We start from the raw sequence: 16,187 nt of genomic DNA on the forward strand, positions 1-16,187 counted from the left end.
TGTATGAGTTCCTTAAGAGGACATAATAAGTTCTCTGACTCAGGGGGAGAAGTCAATGTTGAATTTAGGTTGTCTTCTTTCAGATTAATAGTGCAAATTTCTAAAGTTGCCATTGACCACTGACTTTATTTTCTATACTGTAGCAAAGAGTCCACAAGCTATTTTTCAATACAGTTAGCTATCTAAATAGCATATTACTGGGCTGGGAATGTGGCTTAGTGGTAGAGTGCTTGCCTAGCAAGCGTTAGCTCTGGGTTCAATTCCTCAATACCACATAAACAGAAAAAAACAGACGTGGCCCTGTGGCTCAAGTAGTAGAGTGCTAGCCTTGAGTGAAAAGAAGCTGAAGGACAGTGCTCAGGCCCTGAGTTCAAGCCCCAGGACTGGCAGATAGATAGATAGATAGATAGATAGATAGATAGATAGATAGATGATAGTTGGTATAATGCCAATTATAATATATCTTATACTATAGTATTAACCTTTTAGCTTTTTGAGAGAGAAAATCTATCTTCAGAGAAAATTTTTGTCAGTTTTAAAGAAGGCCACCCAGAAAACAATACTCAGTAAAAACAAAACATAAAAATATAGAAAGCATTCTACAGAGGTGAGAAATGATTTTTTTTCACACTTTTTTTTCTCACTTGGTAAGTGATAGGGCACACTGCTAAATCTCCTCTGTTCATTTGAAGGGTGTCTCACATAATAATATGTTGAACATATGATTATCGGGATTTCAGTCCTGAGGGCAATTTAGTTCTTTCTAATCAGTTTTTGAATATCTGTGTGCAATATAATATCTAGTTCAAATGAACAAATATAAAACGTAATTTTCATAGTAACAATAGGTATAATTCATGAATGGCTTACTGAGTACCAGATCCCACTAAATGTTTGTAATAGGTTCTCTCTAAGGCTCAAATAAAGGGTGTGGTCTATTTTTACAGGTGAGAAACTAAGGCTTCTGAAGATACATGCTTGAGCAAATGTTACCTTTGACATAGGAAAGTAGATACAAAGATATACACAAGATGGGTGGTAGTGGCTCATTCTTGTAATCCTAGCTACTCAGGAGGCTGAGATCTAAGGTCTTGGTCTTGGAGCAGGAAAGTCCCTGAGACTCTCCAATTAACCAGCAGATAATGGGAAGTGGCACTGTGGCTCAAAGTGGTAGATTGCTAGCCTTGAGCATAAAGAGCTCAGGAATAGTGCCTAGGCCCTAAATTCAAGCCCTTCCACTGACATAAATAAATAAATAAATAAATAAATAAATAAATAAACAAACAAACAAATAAATAAATAAAGATAGAAAGGAAGGAAGAAATATACAATATTAATAAATCTCATAGTTATGAAGATAGCATAAAAAGCCAGACATGAAGGTTTCACACAATATATTACATTGTTATAAGGTTTTAAGACAGGCAAATCTAATCAATACGCATAGAAACTAGGAGAATGACCTAGTACTGGTCACTCATGCCTTTAATCTTATCCATTCAGGAGGCTGAGATCTGAAAATTATAGTTTGAAACAAGATTGAGCAGAAGCATGAGACTCTCATCTAGCTAAAAGAAGTAGAGTGGTAGAGTGCAAGTTTTGAACCAAAGCCAAGTAAAAGCACCCAGACCCTTCACTCAAGTCCTAGTACTGTCACAAAAAGAAAAGAAAAGAGTGGTTACTTTTGTGATGTACTTTTCTGATGTGGGATTTTACTAAGATGGACTGTCAGAAGTATTCTCTTAACATGAATGGCAGTATATAAGTGTATACATACTTAACAACTCATTCAGTTGCACAAAGATGTATGTTATTTACTATAAATGTGCTATAGCTCAGCAAAAGTATTGCTAAAAAAAATGAATTTAGCTCTGTTTTGCAGCAAAGGCTTTTCCATTAGACACTGTGTGCAATCAGATCAAGCAGTAGTTTATTTTTGTACTTGGCTTATTTCACTTAGCATAATGACTTGCATGGTTTTGAGAATGATAGGTTTTCATTCTGTTTTTGTGACTCAATAATGTTAAGGCTTGTCTACATACCACATTTTCTTTATCCATTCACTCATTTATGGAGCCTTAGGTTGCTTCTGTATCTGGGAGATTGTGAATAATGCTGTAATAAATATGGAAAGACATGTCTCTGACATGGTCATTTCTTACCCTTTGAATTGCTAGATATGATAGTTTTTTCAGTTTTTGAGAATCAAAAATGTCTTCTCTGATCAATAAGATGTGGAGAATAAGGGATGGACAGGAGCTCATTGAAATGAGTAAGCGGGTTAATCCAGAGAGAAGCAGTCCTTATTGAACAATGAAGAAAAAAGAATAAGTGTGCTACTGGCTTTCAATGGTGATTTGGGATTCAGAGAAGGATTTTAGGCTTCCTAAAGAACTAGTGTTGCTATGCGCTGAATTGTGTTACATAAAACTCATATATTGAAGTCCTTATCCCCAGTACCTCAGAAATTGAACTGCATATTTAAAAAATGTCTTTAAATAGATCATTTAAAATAGAATAAGATCATTAAAATGGTCACTAGGGTGGGTCCTTACATCGGCTGTTCTTACAATAAAAGATTAAGACATTATGGATGGATACAGAAAGGAACATGACAGAAGAAGAGAATGTGACATTTTTCAAGTCAAGGAAAAAGACCATAAGAGAAAACAACCATGCTGACACTTGATCTCAGATTTTAGTTATTAATTGTGAAATCATGTGTCACTAAAACTGCTGTTGCAGTAGTTTATTAGGCAGGATCTGAAAAGAACCTGAACTAAAATACATAGAAATAGTAATGTAAAGAATTGGATAAAACACTGGAGAAAATCCCCAAACTCATAATTAAGTCTGTTTCATCAGTAGAAGTTCATCTAGGATCTGAAAAATGCTCCACTTATGGAGATATATGTGGAGGCAGAACCACAGTCTGTCAAGCAGATCATTCAGTTGCTTTCAAGAAAGAAGTCATGACCAAATTAAGACATTTTGGGGAATGTGTCAATGGCTATCTTAACAGTTTAAAAAATGTAAGTTTTAGTAGAGTTCAGCTTTTGAAAATACTGTATTATCTGGAATTTTATATTAGGGTGACATGAGCTATGGCAACTATACATTTCTAGTGGTAACCATTATAATGCATCTGATGACTGAAAGCAAGAATTTTCTCTAAGTAGGAGGTCCTGTCCCTATGGCCTTCCAGAGTTTCATCCCACTGACAGCTTTAGAGACAGGAGGGTGTAACAAACATGACAAGAAATGTACTCACTACCTTATTATGTAACTATACCCTCTCTGCACATCATCTTATCAATAAAATTTAATTTAAAAAAAAGCCAGAAGTGGAGGTGTGGTTCAAGTGGTAGACCAGCAGCCTTGAGTAAAAGAGCCAAGGAAGAGTGTGAGACTCTTAGGATAAAGTTCCAGTACTGACACAAGAGAAAAAAAACAAAAACAAAAGCAAAACCAAAAACTGAGTGGAGGCACTTGAAAGATTTGACATGGGCCAAAGAAGTGCTAGAACAAATCATGTGTTAAACTGGCAAATCCAATAAATACAGGATCTCCAGGTGATTAGATAAAATTTATATAAACTTGGATAATTAAAAACTCAATTGGGTCAAATAATATTTTTTAAATTGTCAAAGTAATGTACATGGTTGTGGCCTAGTGCCTTGAGTTTTACAAATTTTTCCTTTTAAATGCAAGACGTTTTCAACAAAATAGTGTTTGTCATCAGTATGGTACTAAACATTTATAATTACTGTGTAATTATAAACAAAAATACATAAAGCTTTGAATATAATTATGTAGTATAAAAGTTAAGGTTGTTCACTATGATGGCATCTTAGAATTAAAACTATTACTAGGGCTGAAAAGAGAAAAAAAAGGTAAAAAAGTAATGTACAGAGGGGTTACAGTTACATAAGTAGGACAGTGAGTACCTTTGTTATCAGACTTTTTACCTCCTCTTTCATTTTTCTCCCACCTTTCCCCCTCCCCAATTCCTTACACACCTTCTCCCGAGTTGTACAATTAGTTTAATTTACAGCATATTGTTTTGTAAGTATTGCTGTTGCATTGGTTCACCTTTTTACCCTGTCTCTCCATTTTGGTGTTCCCCTTCCCTAGTTTTGATAAACACACATACATTACCCAGAGTACCAAAGTCAGTTACAGTGACATCAGGGTAAAACCTTGGGGAAGAAAGACAAAAGAAAAAGGCATAATATCATAGGGTACACTGAGAATAACAACAACAAAGATAAAGTACTTATTTCCAAATCTTGTAGCTCAGTTCACTTAGGAGCACCTTATGGGATCATATCCAAATCATTTTGTAAAGGAGTTTTCTGCATAGTTAAAAATGAATTGATGGAGCAGGACTATTATAAATATCACCAGAGCACATGAAACCTCTAAAGTTTGTAAGAAAACTTCATGAGTTTGGGTGCTGTCCCTGAGCTCTAAGGCTCAAGGTTAGCACTCTTATCACTTTAAGCCACAGATTCTCTTCTGGCTTTTTTGGTAGTTTACTGAACATAAGAGTCTCACAGACTTTCCTGCCCATTCTGGCTTTGAACTGTGATCCTCAGATCTCAGCCTCTTGAGTAGCTAGGATCACAGGTGTGAGACACCAGCATGCAGTTAATGAATACTTTTTTAAACTTAAGTTTAAAAAAATGAAAAAAATATAAAATTACATAGTAGATAATAATGTTGCAAATTATAGTTAAGACAAAACTAGAGAAGAGGTACTTCAATGTGTAGATGCATTTCCAAGAATATCCTTAAATTTATAAAGTGAAGTCCAGAAAAATGTTAGAACTTGTTTAAGTCATAAAACAATAGGTTAATCTTCAGGATTCAAGAGACGGTATCCAGACCGCTTTGACTGAAGTTCTTCAGAGTTCCCCAATAGGATTTTGCATGAAGATATATTCTAATCATTTGAGTTTAGATGATTGATATACCTTTAAACAACTACTTTACTTCCCAATTGCCAGGAGGTAGCAGGCTAGGCTTTACAGAAAAATCCCTCTAGACTTTCAACAATTCTGGCAGTTCTAGCCCATTTGACACATTGGCTCTTGTCTTGGTGGGAGCATGGACAGCTTGTCTTTCTTGAAAGCTGGAACTCTCATTCTCCCCCCCCCCCCCCCCACACACACACCATGATGGAAAGGGAGTTGTGGCCATCGTGCTGAACTGAACCAAGGGAGTGTCTACAGCCGGGCACTAGACCAGATGAAAGAAGAGACTGGAAATGTCCCACAGAGAGAGGAAGCTGACCCTTTAAAAAAGGGACTAAGGGCACCTGAAATGAAGTGATTTTTTTTTTTGTGTGTGTGTCTTTGTTTTTGGTCCTAGTTCTGGGGCTTGCACTTGAGCCACACCCACATTTCCTGACCCACCTTTTATAGACTGTGTCATTGCATTTAGATTTGCTTTTGCTTTCTAAAATTAAACTCTGGACCTCCAAAAAATAAATAAAATGGGCATCAAAGTGAATTTTAGGTTTCTAGGACCAAATTTCCTGTCTAGATATGTAAAACCTTAATTCTTCACTGTGGTATCTCAGTCTACAGATGCAGCTCTAGGCCCCCAAAGGCTCTTCAACAGAAGACCGGCTGAATTGAGACCCACTTTCCAGGCCCCTTTCCTCTGAATGAGCAGGTGCTGGCAGGGGTGGGGAGGAGGGACTGAGTATGGGTCAGGGGAGGGGACCGTTTTGGAAATACAAACCCCCTGCAGGGGCGAAGCAGCTGCTTCTTGTTTTCACACACATCTGCTCTCTTTCTAGACTTGAGCTAGTTAAACGTGGATTTGACAAGAACTCACTTCTGAAGGCTGTTTGGAAAGTGGAAGTAGACCTCAATGCCATCCAAAAGTTCCTTCTACTAAGAACAGCATAAGTGGGGTTTCTACGTGTTATGTGGTTGGAGGGAAGAGATTCCACAGCCCTCCAAGAGTCCACCACTCAGAGACAGTCTCAAGCAGAAAGATGGATTTATTGGGTAAGCAAAAAACGAACTGACCAGCCAGGGAAGCAGCACAGACTCGGGAGTTGAAAGTGCAACAGTTAAAAGTGGGCTGACTGGCCAGGGACACAGTGCAGACTTGGGAGCTGCCACCGTGACCCCCCGAGCGGCCCTCAAATTGAGGTTTATAAAGGTAAAAGCATAGCACAGATGTAGGGGGTTGACACAGGGGGTAGAGCAAGCAACAAACAAGTCAAGCAAGCCATTTACAGAAGCAGAATCCTGGGGCCAGACCGACCCAATCTATTCCCCCCAACATTTCCTACCAGGCTTCCCTAGTCAAGACAGAGTCAGCAGTACTCTCTACAACACAAAGAAGCTAGATGCTATTTTAGTCTACAAAGCCTACCGGTTTGGTATGTGACACAGGGCTGTGTGCCCTGGAACAGGGCTGTACAGAACAGAAGCCCCATTGGTGCCTTCGTTTAGTTTTAACTTCTAGGAGGGAGAGATCTGAAGCCTTCGTGACGCACTGTCTCCTGACTTCTCTATTTCGTTTGACAGAGTACTGCTTTGTATTTTGCCTTGCTAATACCTGAGGACAAAACTTTTCATTTTGTTCAGTTACTTTCCCCTACCTAGCGCTCAACTGTAGTCTGGAAAGCATGAAAGAGAGTTCTGGATGAATGAGAAAGTTAGAGAAGGAACAGTATCTTTCTTTGGTGAGCTGGTGAACCTAACCAGAATGCCAGGTCCTCACTGTAGCAGAGGCCAGGCTGCGCGCGACCGCGGACCCTCCGCAGCGCGCACGCGTTGCCGCGCCCCCTCCACGACGTGAGCCACGCCTCTTCCGGGCTTTCCCAGACTTGGGGAGGCGGAAGGGGGAATGGAAGTAGGGCTTGGACCGGTTCGTCCGGGGTCGCCCTGCTCTTCCTCCTTCTTTACCCTTGGGGAGCCGCCGGCAGCCGGCTCACGCCCCAGTCCTCCCCTCCCTGCTGGGCCGGTGGCTGCCGAGGGTCTGCCTCCTCCGTCGGCTGTGATGGCGCTGGACCCCGCAGGTACGAGGCGGGCCGCGTGGCGTGTGAGGTCGGGCGCGGGCCTTGCGCGGCGGCTGCGGCCTGGCCGAACCGCCTCTGCAAGGTACTTCGCTCCCGCCGCCGCCCTGGGGTTTCCGGCCGGCCCAGAGGGCTGCGGCCCAGCCTGTTTCTCGGCAGCAGCCTCCGACCTCGGCTGCGGCCCAGCCTCTCCCTCGGCGGCAGCCTCTGCCCTCGACTCCAGGCCGTCGCCCTCCGGCTCTCGGGGTGAAGGTCGGGTGAGGGGGATCGGGCGCGTGCGTTGCTGGTTCTGAAGATCTTCACCCTCTTCGCCCAGTCCTCGGGGACCGACCGGTTAAATGGTGCCCTTGCTCAGCGCTCTCACTGCAGGGAAAAAGTCCGTCTTCACGCCGGCGCGCTGGTCTATGTTCCTCCGGAGTAATTTCCGGAACGCCTTGTACATTCCTCGTAACCCGCTTTAACAGTGCCCAAGTTCTGTAACTCTTAAAAGAGTCAGCTTCTTTGGAAAAGATCAACAGTCTTTTGACATTAACTCAGGTGCCTTCACACTCATTGGAATTTGCAGTAGGGTTTCAGTTTCTTAATTCTTCCTACAGCCCTGCGGTACTTTTCTTGAGGCGTTTATAGAAAATACAGAACTTCATTTTGCCAGGAACAGTTGTGGGTTTTAAGTCTATTCTTCATGGTTTGAAGAACTTACTGGTATTATCAAGCTACATTTTCTAATTATCCAAAAAGAATATGAAATATGATAGGTTCTCTTACCCCATTGTTACAAATTAGGAAACAGGCTTAGGAAAGTTACTCATCCAGTTGGATGGTGCCAAGATCAGTGAGTTCTGTAATTTCAAGGGCAAAGGAGTTCTAGAACACCTCATGATCATCAATTTGGGACTAGGTGACTGGATTGGTCTCTGAAGCACTTAGCAGTGGACCAAGGGTTTTAATTTTCAGTGGTTTGAGTGGGGGCCTGAATAAGATATTGATAGTGAAGTGTACCATCTATGCTATCCAATGCTTGGTTTTAGAATGAAATCCTTGATTTGAGTTAATGGTGGATTTGAAAGACTCAGGTAAGATACCTATAATTCTGTGTTTTTGTTTTTGACCAGGAAGTGATCTTCAAAGTAATACTAGGTTTTCATAGGTCTGTTGACTTAGAGAAATCTAGAAAACAAAAAAACAAACCAAAAAAATCTTGAGGCTTGCGGTTTCTACCTTCTCCCCACCACCCCTTTTCCTATTTTTGGTAGTACTGTACTTGGGTTTAAACTCAGGGTCTCCTGTTTGTAACACAGTACTCCCCTACTTCAGTCTTACACTCAGCCATACTTGGTTTTAGTTTTGTAAAGATAGGATCTTGTATTTTTTTGCCCTGAAGGTCTTGGGGACCCAGTCCTCCTACCTGTGAGTCTTCTGTTTTTATGAGAATAGCCGGGATCACAGGTATTCTGCCCTCCTACTTTATTTGTCTTGATGGGATCCGATCTATCTTCCCCCCAATCGCTAGGATTACAGGTGTGAGTCACCACTTTTGGCTCTTACCATTCTTATGTTCTAATTACTCCTGATGCATTCTGTGCTTGTAACAAGCCCACACTCACATAACTAATTGTTATAGTCAAATCTGATTAGAAGCTAGGTCATTTTCTCAGTTTAGGGCCACCATTTAAGTATTGGTAAAATAAATACTGAGTATCAAATATGTGCCATATTTTTTTTTCCAGGTCCAAGAAACAGTAGTATATGTGGTAAACAGGGCTCCTGTTCCCAGGTAGGATAACAGGCATGAGCCATCGGTGCTGGAAAAGGCTGTAAGACTTTTTGTAAAAGAGTACAGTGACTTTTTCTTTTTTTTGGCCAGTCCTGGGCCTTGGACTCAGGGCCTGAGCACTGTCTCTGGCTCCCCCGCCCCCCCCCCCCCCCCCCAAGGCTAGCACTCTGCCACCTGAGCCACAGCGCCCCTTCTGGCCGTTTTCCCTATATGTGGTGCTGGGGAATCAAACCAAGAGCTTCATGTGTAGGAGGCAAGCACTCTTGCCACTAGGCCATATTCACAGCCCCAGTACAGTGACTTTTTTTTTAACTAAATTTCATTGGTAGCATGCATTGTGACAGGGTCATAGGGGAAACTGGGAGAGGGATGGTATGGGATAGGAGCAGTAGTCTAGGCCAAGATGGCATTAAAAAAGACTTAAGAAATATAAAGCACTAGTGTACATTTTGGAGGAGAAATTGGTAAGACTGTTGCATTAGAGAGAGAAAGGGAGGAATTAGGATATCCTTAGCTTTTACTTCAACAATTGAGTGGATGATGATGGTCAAATCGAAGATTATTGTGAAGTCTGACAGAAGTGGTGTTGGAAGCAAGTATAGTCAACAGATAGGAAGATTTCATAATATGTTATATTGAAATCAGCTCTTTTAAAATACAGTATTTAGTTCATAAGTTGAAGCTGAGGTTAATATTTTGCTATGTTTTGCAGTCCAAGTAGTGTCTGTATGGAGTAAATGAATAGATAATTATATCAAATGAGGTTTGTAAAGCAAAGTCTGTTTTTCCATTCCTTTATATAGCACTTAATGAGCTTTTTATACAAGTTTGATTTTTATTTCACAATAGCTTTTAACTTGGTAGTTAAAAAAATAAATCTGAGCCAGGTGCCAGTGGCTTATGCCTGTAATCCTAGCTACTCAGGATGCTGAGATCTGAGGATCACTATTCAAAGCCAGCCCGGATGGGGCAGGAAAGTCCATGAGATGCTTATCTCCAATTAACCACCAGGAAACCTGAAGTAGTGCTGTGGCTGAAGTGGTAGACCGTTAGTTAGCCTTGAGCTGAAGAGCTCAGATACATGGCCCAGGCCCAGAGTTCAAGCCCCATGACCAACCAAAAAACAAAACCGAAAAACCTGAACCCAACAATGAAATACAGGATACATCAATATTCTTATGGGTAACATTTTTTCCTTTTTCAAAAGAAAAATATAGCAGCACTTTCTGTAAGATTATCATCCATAATTATATTCAGTATGTTCTATTATAATTTGCAGTGAGAAAAAGCTGGAGAAAGTCCAAAATACCTAGGAAAACAGGTTGTGAGGAGATTCAACTTTTAAAAATACTAATGCCTAAGTTGCACACTTAGATGCTGAGATATAATTTGTCAGACATTTAAAATAACAGCAGTCTAATGTATAAATAGGATGGACTCCTCCCTTTTCTTTACAACTGCTACTATGAGCTGTCATATTTATTGACTGGATTGTCATTCAGCTTTCTGTCAGTCTAGTCCTTTTTCTTAGAGGATATTCTTCCTACAAGAATGAACTTTGATCTTTAGATTTTTTAAAATTGTTATTATAAAGGTGATTACCTGAAGAGTTACAGTTACATAAGTCAGGTTAAGAGTACATTTCTTTTGGTGCAATGTGTCCTTTACCTCGCTCTCTCCTAGTTTTTCCCTCACATCCCCACCCACAAGTTGTATAGTTCATTTTCAACATCGTGACCTTTGATCTTAGAGTAATGATACAAGAATTTGCAGTATAGCTTATTGTCCTGTTATCAAGAACTTAAGCAGGGCCTGGAATATGGCCTAGTGGTAGAGTGCTTGCCTTGCATACATGAAGCCCTGGGTTTGATTCCTTAGCACCACATATGTAGAAAAAGCCGGAAGTGACGCTTTGGCTCAAGTGGTAGAGTGCTAGCCTTGAGCAAAAAGAAGCCAGGGATAGTGCTCAGGCCCTCAGTTCAAGCCCAAGGACTGGCAAAAAAACAAAAAACAAAAAAAACCTTAAGCATTTTCTTACTTCAAGTACAATTTTTTTTTGCCAGTTTTATAATGCTTTATTCCAAGTATTGCATAATTGAGAAATCGAGTCTAACTTAGTGATTAACACTTTTAAAGTTTAAAAAAAAGGTGCAGCCCATGATGACTTATAGAAATGTGTTTAAGTATAGTTTTGAAAAAATAAATTAATGACATATATAAATAGAAAATGGGTATTTGTTAAAGATTTTCTTCAACTCATTGGTTAGTGAGGGAACCAGTAAGATGTAATTAATCAGTCCACAAAGCAATTGAGAAGCTAAATATGTAGACAGTTTCACAAATTACTGTCATCAAGCCCATCTTTGGAGATATCTTTTCCTCTAATCCAGAATTATCACTGTTCATACATGACAGAATTCTAGAAGTTAGCGTTGGCCCCTAACAAGTTTTGAAATAGTCCCGTAATTAAAACTACTGTAAGAACACCAACTTAGGCCTTTGCCAATTCTGATGTTCTATGAAAATTCTTTGTCATGATTGTGTTCCTACATGACTGCCAGTAGGAAACTGGTTTTAATTTTGGTGTTTTATTTTCTGTTACATAGAAGTGATTGCTTTTTTGCCTTTATTCTCCTTTTTTAGCAAAATAAGAGCTTTCTCTTCCCTCTGCTAGTTAGTGGAGCTTCCTTTTCTACTTTCGCAGGCTGCAAGATGGGTTAGTGGCAGCACAAAGGACATTTTTTTTTTTTAACTGTATGTGTATGTGTGTCTGTCCCTGGGTGCCTGACCATGTCCACTTATTTTCTGTTTCATTGACTGTTCAGCAATCTGATAAAGGGAATTGCCAGTGGCAGCTCTTTTGACTATTTGGTTTGCTGGGATTTTTCTTTTTATTTCTGTGGGGCTTATGATAGATTAGTTTTCTGGGTACTAGCATTTAGTATTACTTAATATATAGGAACATTTTTACTTTTTTTGTAGGCCTATTGATTTTACCTCATATAAATTCATTTGTTGTTAGATTTCTAGTTCCCTATGATATAAGCATGAGTCAACAGCTGATCTTGAGGTTTGCCTAGCATTTAATTGTACCTTTGCAGCTGTGTGGTAGTAGTATACTTACTTGAAAAAATTTAAGTACACAGTGTGGGCCTGAATTCGAAAGAGTGGCATTCCAGTGTCCTTTAGAATCAGTGATGTAGTTAAAGATATTTAGATATAATCTTAGAACTGAGATGAGAAGCTTGATTTTGAAGTCTGAGGAATGTATGAACAAACTGGTAATCTTCAAGGGTATATTTGCTAAAAGTTTGAATTTGTGGGGATTTGCTAATAAAAATGTTAAAATAATATCTTAGGAATGAAATTTCAATGTGTGTCAAATATATATATTTTAAAATTGAATATATTCAAATTCAGACTTTTATTTTTTTAAATTAAATTTTATTGACAAGGTGATGTACAGAGGGTGTACAATTACATAATAAGGTAGTGAGTACATTTCTTGTCTTATTTGTTACACCCTCTCTCATTTTTCTTTCAGGTAAGCATATATACAATATCCAGTGTACCAAAATCATATATAGTGACTACGGGGTACGCCAAAGGAAATTCACCTAGTACATTAAACATAACAACAGCAATAAAATCCTCCTCTTTCCATCTCTTTGAGTTCATTTTGCTTAGCCTCATCTTATATAATCATATGTATATAGCTGTTGAGCTATTGTGATCCTCTAATAGGTCTATCCTAGACCTTTATATGTTTATTTAGTAATTGTTTGGTTTTAGAGACATACTGTAAAGTCGCTGACCAAAACATGAGGAAATACCATTTGAAAAGAAGTTTGTTATTTTATAGATATGATCTCTATTGTTCTTTCCCCCCCCAACAACCACATATCAGGGAGACCATGTGCCTTTCTTCTCTGTGTTCTAGGCTTGTCTGGCTCAACATTATCAAATTCAGACTTTTATAACACTCAGAACCTTTTATTTCCTTCTTACCTATTACAGCTTCACTTATTCTTTGCAGTGTTAAGGATTAAACCCAGGGCCGTGCACATCCCAGGCAAGTGTTGTACCACTGAACTCCATTCCCAGCCTTTATAAATGATGAAATGGAGGCCTACATTTGGGGGAGGGGAGTGAGTGATTTCCAAAGCTCACTCTCAAAGTTACTGGGAAAACTGAGAGGAGAGTCCCAGAGTTGCTTTATGCTTCTGTAACCAGTTTTGTGTTTTTTTAAAATTAGGACACTTACGTGCCAGCCTACTGTTAACTTTGTGTATGTTTGAGGATACATGAATGTATTCTTCAGTGTACCTAATCTCAACATGTTGAGAGACTGAAAGGTGAAGGCATGATGATTAAAAGCCCTTAGCCTAAGGCTATGCTTCCTGGTGGTATAATTTGTTCTAGAATTTATCCTGTCACCTTTTATTACATAGAAACTTAACCTATTCAGGTCTTATTTTCTATTGCTATTATTAAGGAGTGGCACAAAGGGGTTACAATTCCATAAGTCTGATTATGAGTACAGTGTTTCTTGGACAGTGTTATCTCTTTGTTGATTTCACCCACTTACCCCTCCTATCTCTACCCACAAGTTCCATAGTTCACTTTTTACATAGTGTATATTGAATACAGTTATTATGTTTGTGTACCCTTCCTCCTTCCATTCCTGTTTTCCCTTTTACTCCCTCCCCCCTCAAAAAAAAGGTTTCCATTTCCTGCAGTTTATTTTGATTAACAGTAAACAACTGTTTTTTAGTACCTTGGTTATTCAGTACTTTGTTTAGAGGAGTTCTAGCTTTGAAATTTCCCCAAATATACTCTCCTTTAGTCAGTTTGTATGTAAATGCATAGAGCCCTGTGTATGTTACCATGCTTAGTTGTATTTTAGATCTGGCTTCCATGTTTGAGAGAAAGCGTGAGCCTTGTGTCTCTGTGAACTTGGATTATTTCACTTAACAAATGACATAATCTAATAGATGAGTAAAATTCCATTGTATATATGTACCATATTGTCTTGATTCACTCATCTGTTGCATGGCATCTAGGCTGTTTCCATAACTTGGCTATTGTGAAATAGTACAGCAATGAACATGGATGTGCGAGTGTCTATACTGTATGCCGACTTGTATTGTTCTGGGTAATGCCCAATAGTATGGATGGATCATAGTGTAGTTCTGTGTTTAGTTTTTTGAAGAATATCCAAACTGCCTTCCAGAATGGTTGTACTAGTTTACATTCCTACTAACAGTGTAACAGGGTTGCTTTTTCCCCCATGTTCCTGCCAGCATTTGTTACTGTTCCAATTCTCCATGTTGGTCAGTTTTATAGCGGTGTGATGCAATTTCAGAGTTGTTTTGATTTGTATTTCCTTCATGGACAGAGATGTTGAGCATTTCCTCCTATGTTTATTGGCCGTTCTTCTGAGAAGTCTATTTAGCTCCTTTGCCCATTTATTGATTGAATTATTAGTTTTGGGGAGTTAATTTTTTGAGCTACTTGAATATTTTGGGTATCAGGCTCTTGTTTGATGTATAGTTGGTAGAGATATTCTCCAAATCTGTTGGCTGTCTTTAGTAATTGTTCCTTGCTGTGCAGAAATTTTTTGGTTTGATATAATCTCATTGTCAAGTCTCTCTGCTATGCCTCTGAGACTCTCTTCAAAAATTTTTGCCTATGCTGGTAAGTTCTAATGTTTCTCAAGTTTCAGATCTGATTTTGAGGTCTTTGATCCTTTTTAAGTTGATATTGGTGAAAGGTGACAAACAAGGATTCAGTTTTAAAACTATTTTGTATATATGGATGTCCAGTTTTACCAACACCAATTATGAAAGAGGCTTTTTCTAACATATATTTTTGGCTCCCTTGTCAAGTATCAGAGGACTATAGGTAGCTTTGATCTTCTGTTCTATTCCATTGGTCTTTAGGCTGGATTTTGTGCCATTATCAAGTTTTTGTTACACTTCTGTAGTAAAGTTTGAGGTCTAGAATTGTGATACCACCAGCATTGCTTTTTTTTTTTTTTTAAGCCTAAACTTGTTGGCTATTCTGGGTCTTTTGTTGTTCCATATGAGTTTTTTGGATTGTTTTCTCTTTCTTGATGAACATTATTGGAATTTTGATGGAACTTGCATTGAATTTGTAAATTGCCTTTGACACTATGGCCATTTTCATAATATTCTTTTTTTTCTTTTGCCAGTCCTGGGGCTTGAACTCAGGGCCTGAGCACTGTCCCTGGCTTCTTCTTCTTCTTCTTTTTTTTTTTTTGGCTCAAGACTAGCACTCTGTCACATGAGCCACAGCGCCACTTCTGGCCGTTTCTGTGTATGTGGTGCTGGGGAATTGAACCCAGGGCTTCATGTACATGAGGCAAGAACGCTACCACTAGGCCATATCCCCAGCCCCATAGTATTAATTCTTAAACATGGGAGGTCTTTCCATTTCTTGCTGTTGTGTTTTATTTCTTCAGTTTTTAAATAGTTTTCTCTATAAAGATCTTTTTCTTCATTGGTTAGGTTTATTCCTGTTTTTTTTTTTCCAGGCTATTGCACATTGAGTTGTTTTCCTGATTTTCCTCTGTGTCTGCATTTTGTTGATGTACAGAAAAGCTACTGCTTTTTGTGGGTTGACTTTTGTATCCTGCTTTTTCATTGTTACTTATCAACTTTAGAAGTTTGGGGGTGAAGTCTCTAGGAACTTTTAGATATATAGTATTATCATATACAAAAGTTTACTTTTTATTTTTGTTGTTTAAGCACATTTAAAGCATCTTTTTCTGAGTATTATGTGCTTAATTATGTAAAAGATTATGGAGTTGATTGCAAGACATTGATTTTTTTATTATCTATGTATCTCTAGGTATCTTTGAAGTCATGAATTATATTGATAGTCCTGAATTAAAATAAAAGAAACAGAAGCATTTAACTTCTGCATTTTGTATATTTTTAAAGTAAAAGTATATTTTTCATAGGAAGTTTTTTACTAGGTTAATTCAGATCATGGTTCTGACTGGTGGTTCTATGCAATTAGACAAACACTGGCATAAGCAAATAACAGAGATGAGATCAAAGCATATGCCATGGCAGTGCAAAGCTTAATAGTTCATGAAATGTCCTAAACACCATTTCAAATCCTGTGAATTCTATACTAAGAACAATGAGAAGTTACTGTACATTTTTGGTTGGTGCAATGCTTAACAAATAAAAATGTGTCTGTTTCTTATTGATCTTAATTAGCTGGGATTATGCATTCTTAGACACATTACCACTTGTCTTTCCCAGTTATTACATCTGAAGGTACATAGGTGATGTTAATTTTCACCACACATTGAGGATTTTCTTCCATTTTCCACTATATTGC

At 38.7% G+C, this 16,187-nt stretch overlaps 1 protein-coding gene across 5 annotated transcripts in view; it reads left to right on the plus strand.

Annotated features, from left to right (window-relative positions):
• Nucleotides 1-6,844: 6,844 nt before the first annotated feature.
• Nucleotides 6,845-16,187, plus strand: part of Cmc1 (C-X9-C motif containing 1) — a 68,655-nt gene continuing 59,312 nt past the window's right edge. For 4 of the 5 annotated variants that reach the window (XR_007211268.1, XM_048348588.1, XM_048348589.1 and 1 more), the window contains exon 1: nt 6,845-7,042. Coding sequence is in view for 4 of the 5 variants with exons in the window: in XM_048348588.1 (XP_048204545.1) it covers nt 6,871-7,042 (172 nt within the window). In the remaining variant the exon portion in view is untranslated. Of the gene's footprint in view, nt 7,043-7,734; nt 8,113-16,187 lie in introns of those variants that run through there. The other variant, XM_048348592.1, reaches the window with a different exon arrangement.

The sequence above is a fragment of the Perognathus longimembris genome, chromosome 6 (assembly GCF_023159225.1).
Source record: "Perognathus longimembris pacificus isolate PPM17 chromosome 6, ASM2315922v1, whole genome shotgun sequence".
In the NCBI taxonomy this organism is placed as follows: Eukaryota; Metazoa; Chordata; class Mammalia; order Rodentia; family Heteromyidae; genus Perognathus; species Perognathus longimembris.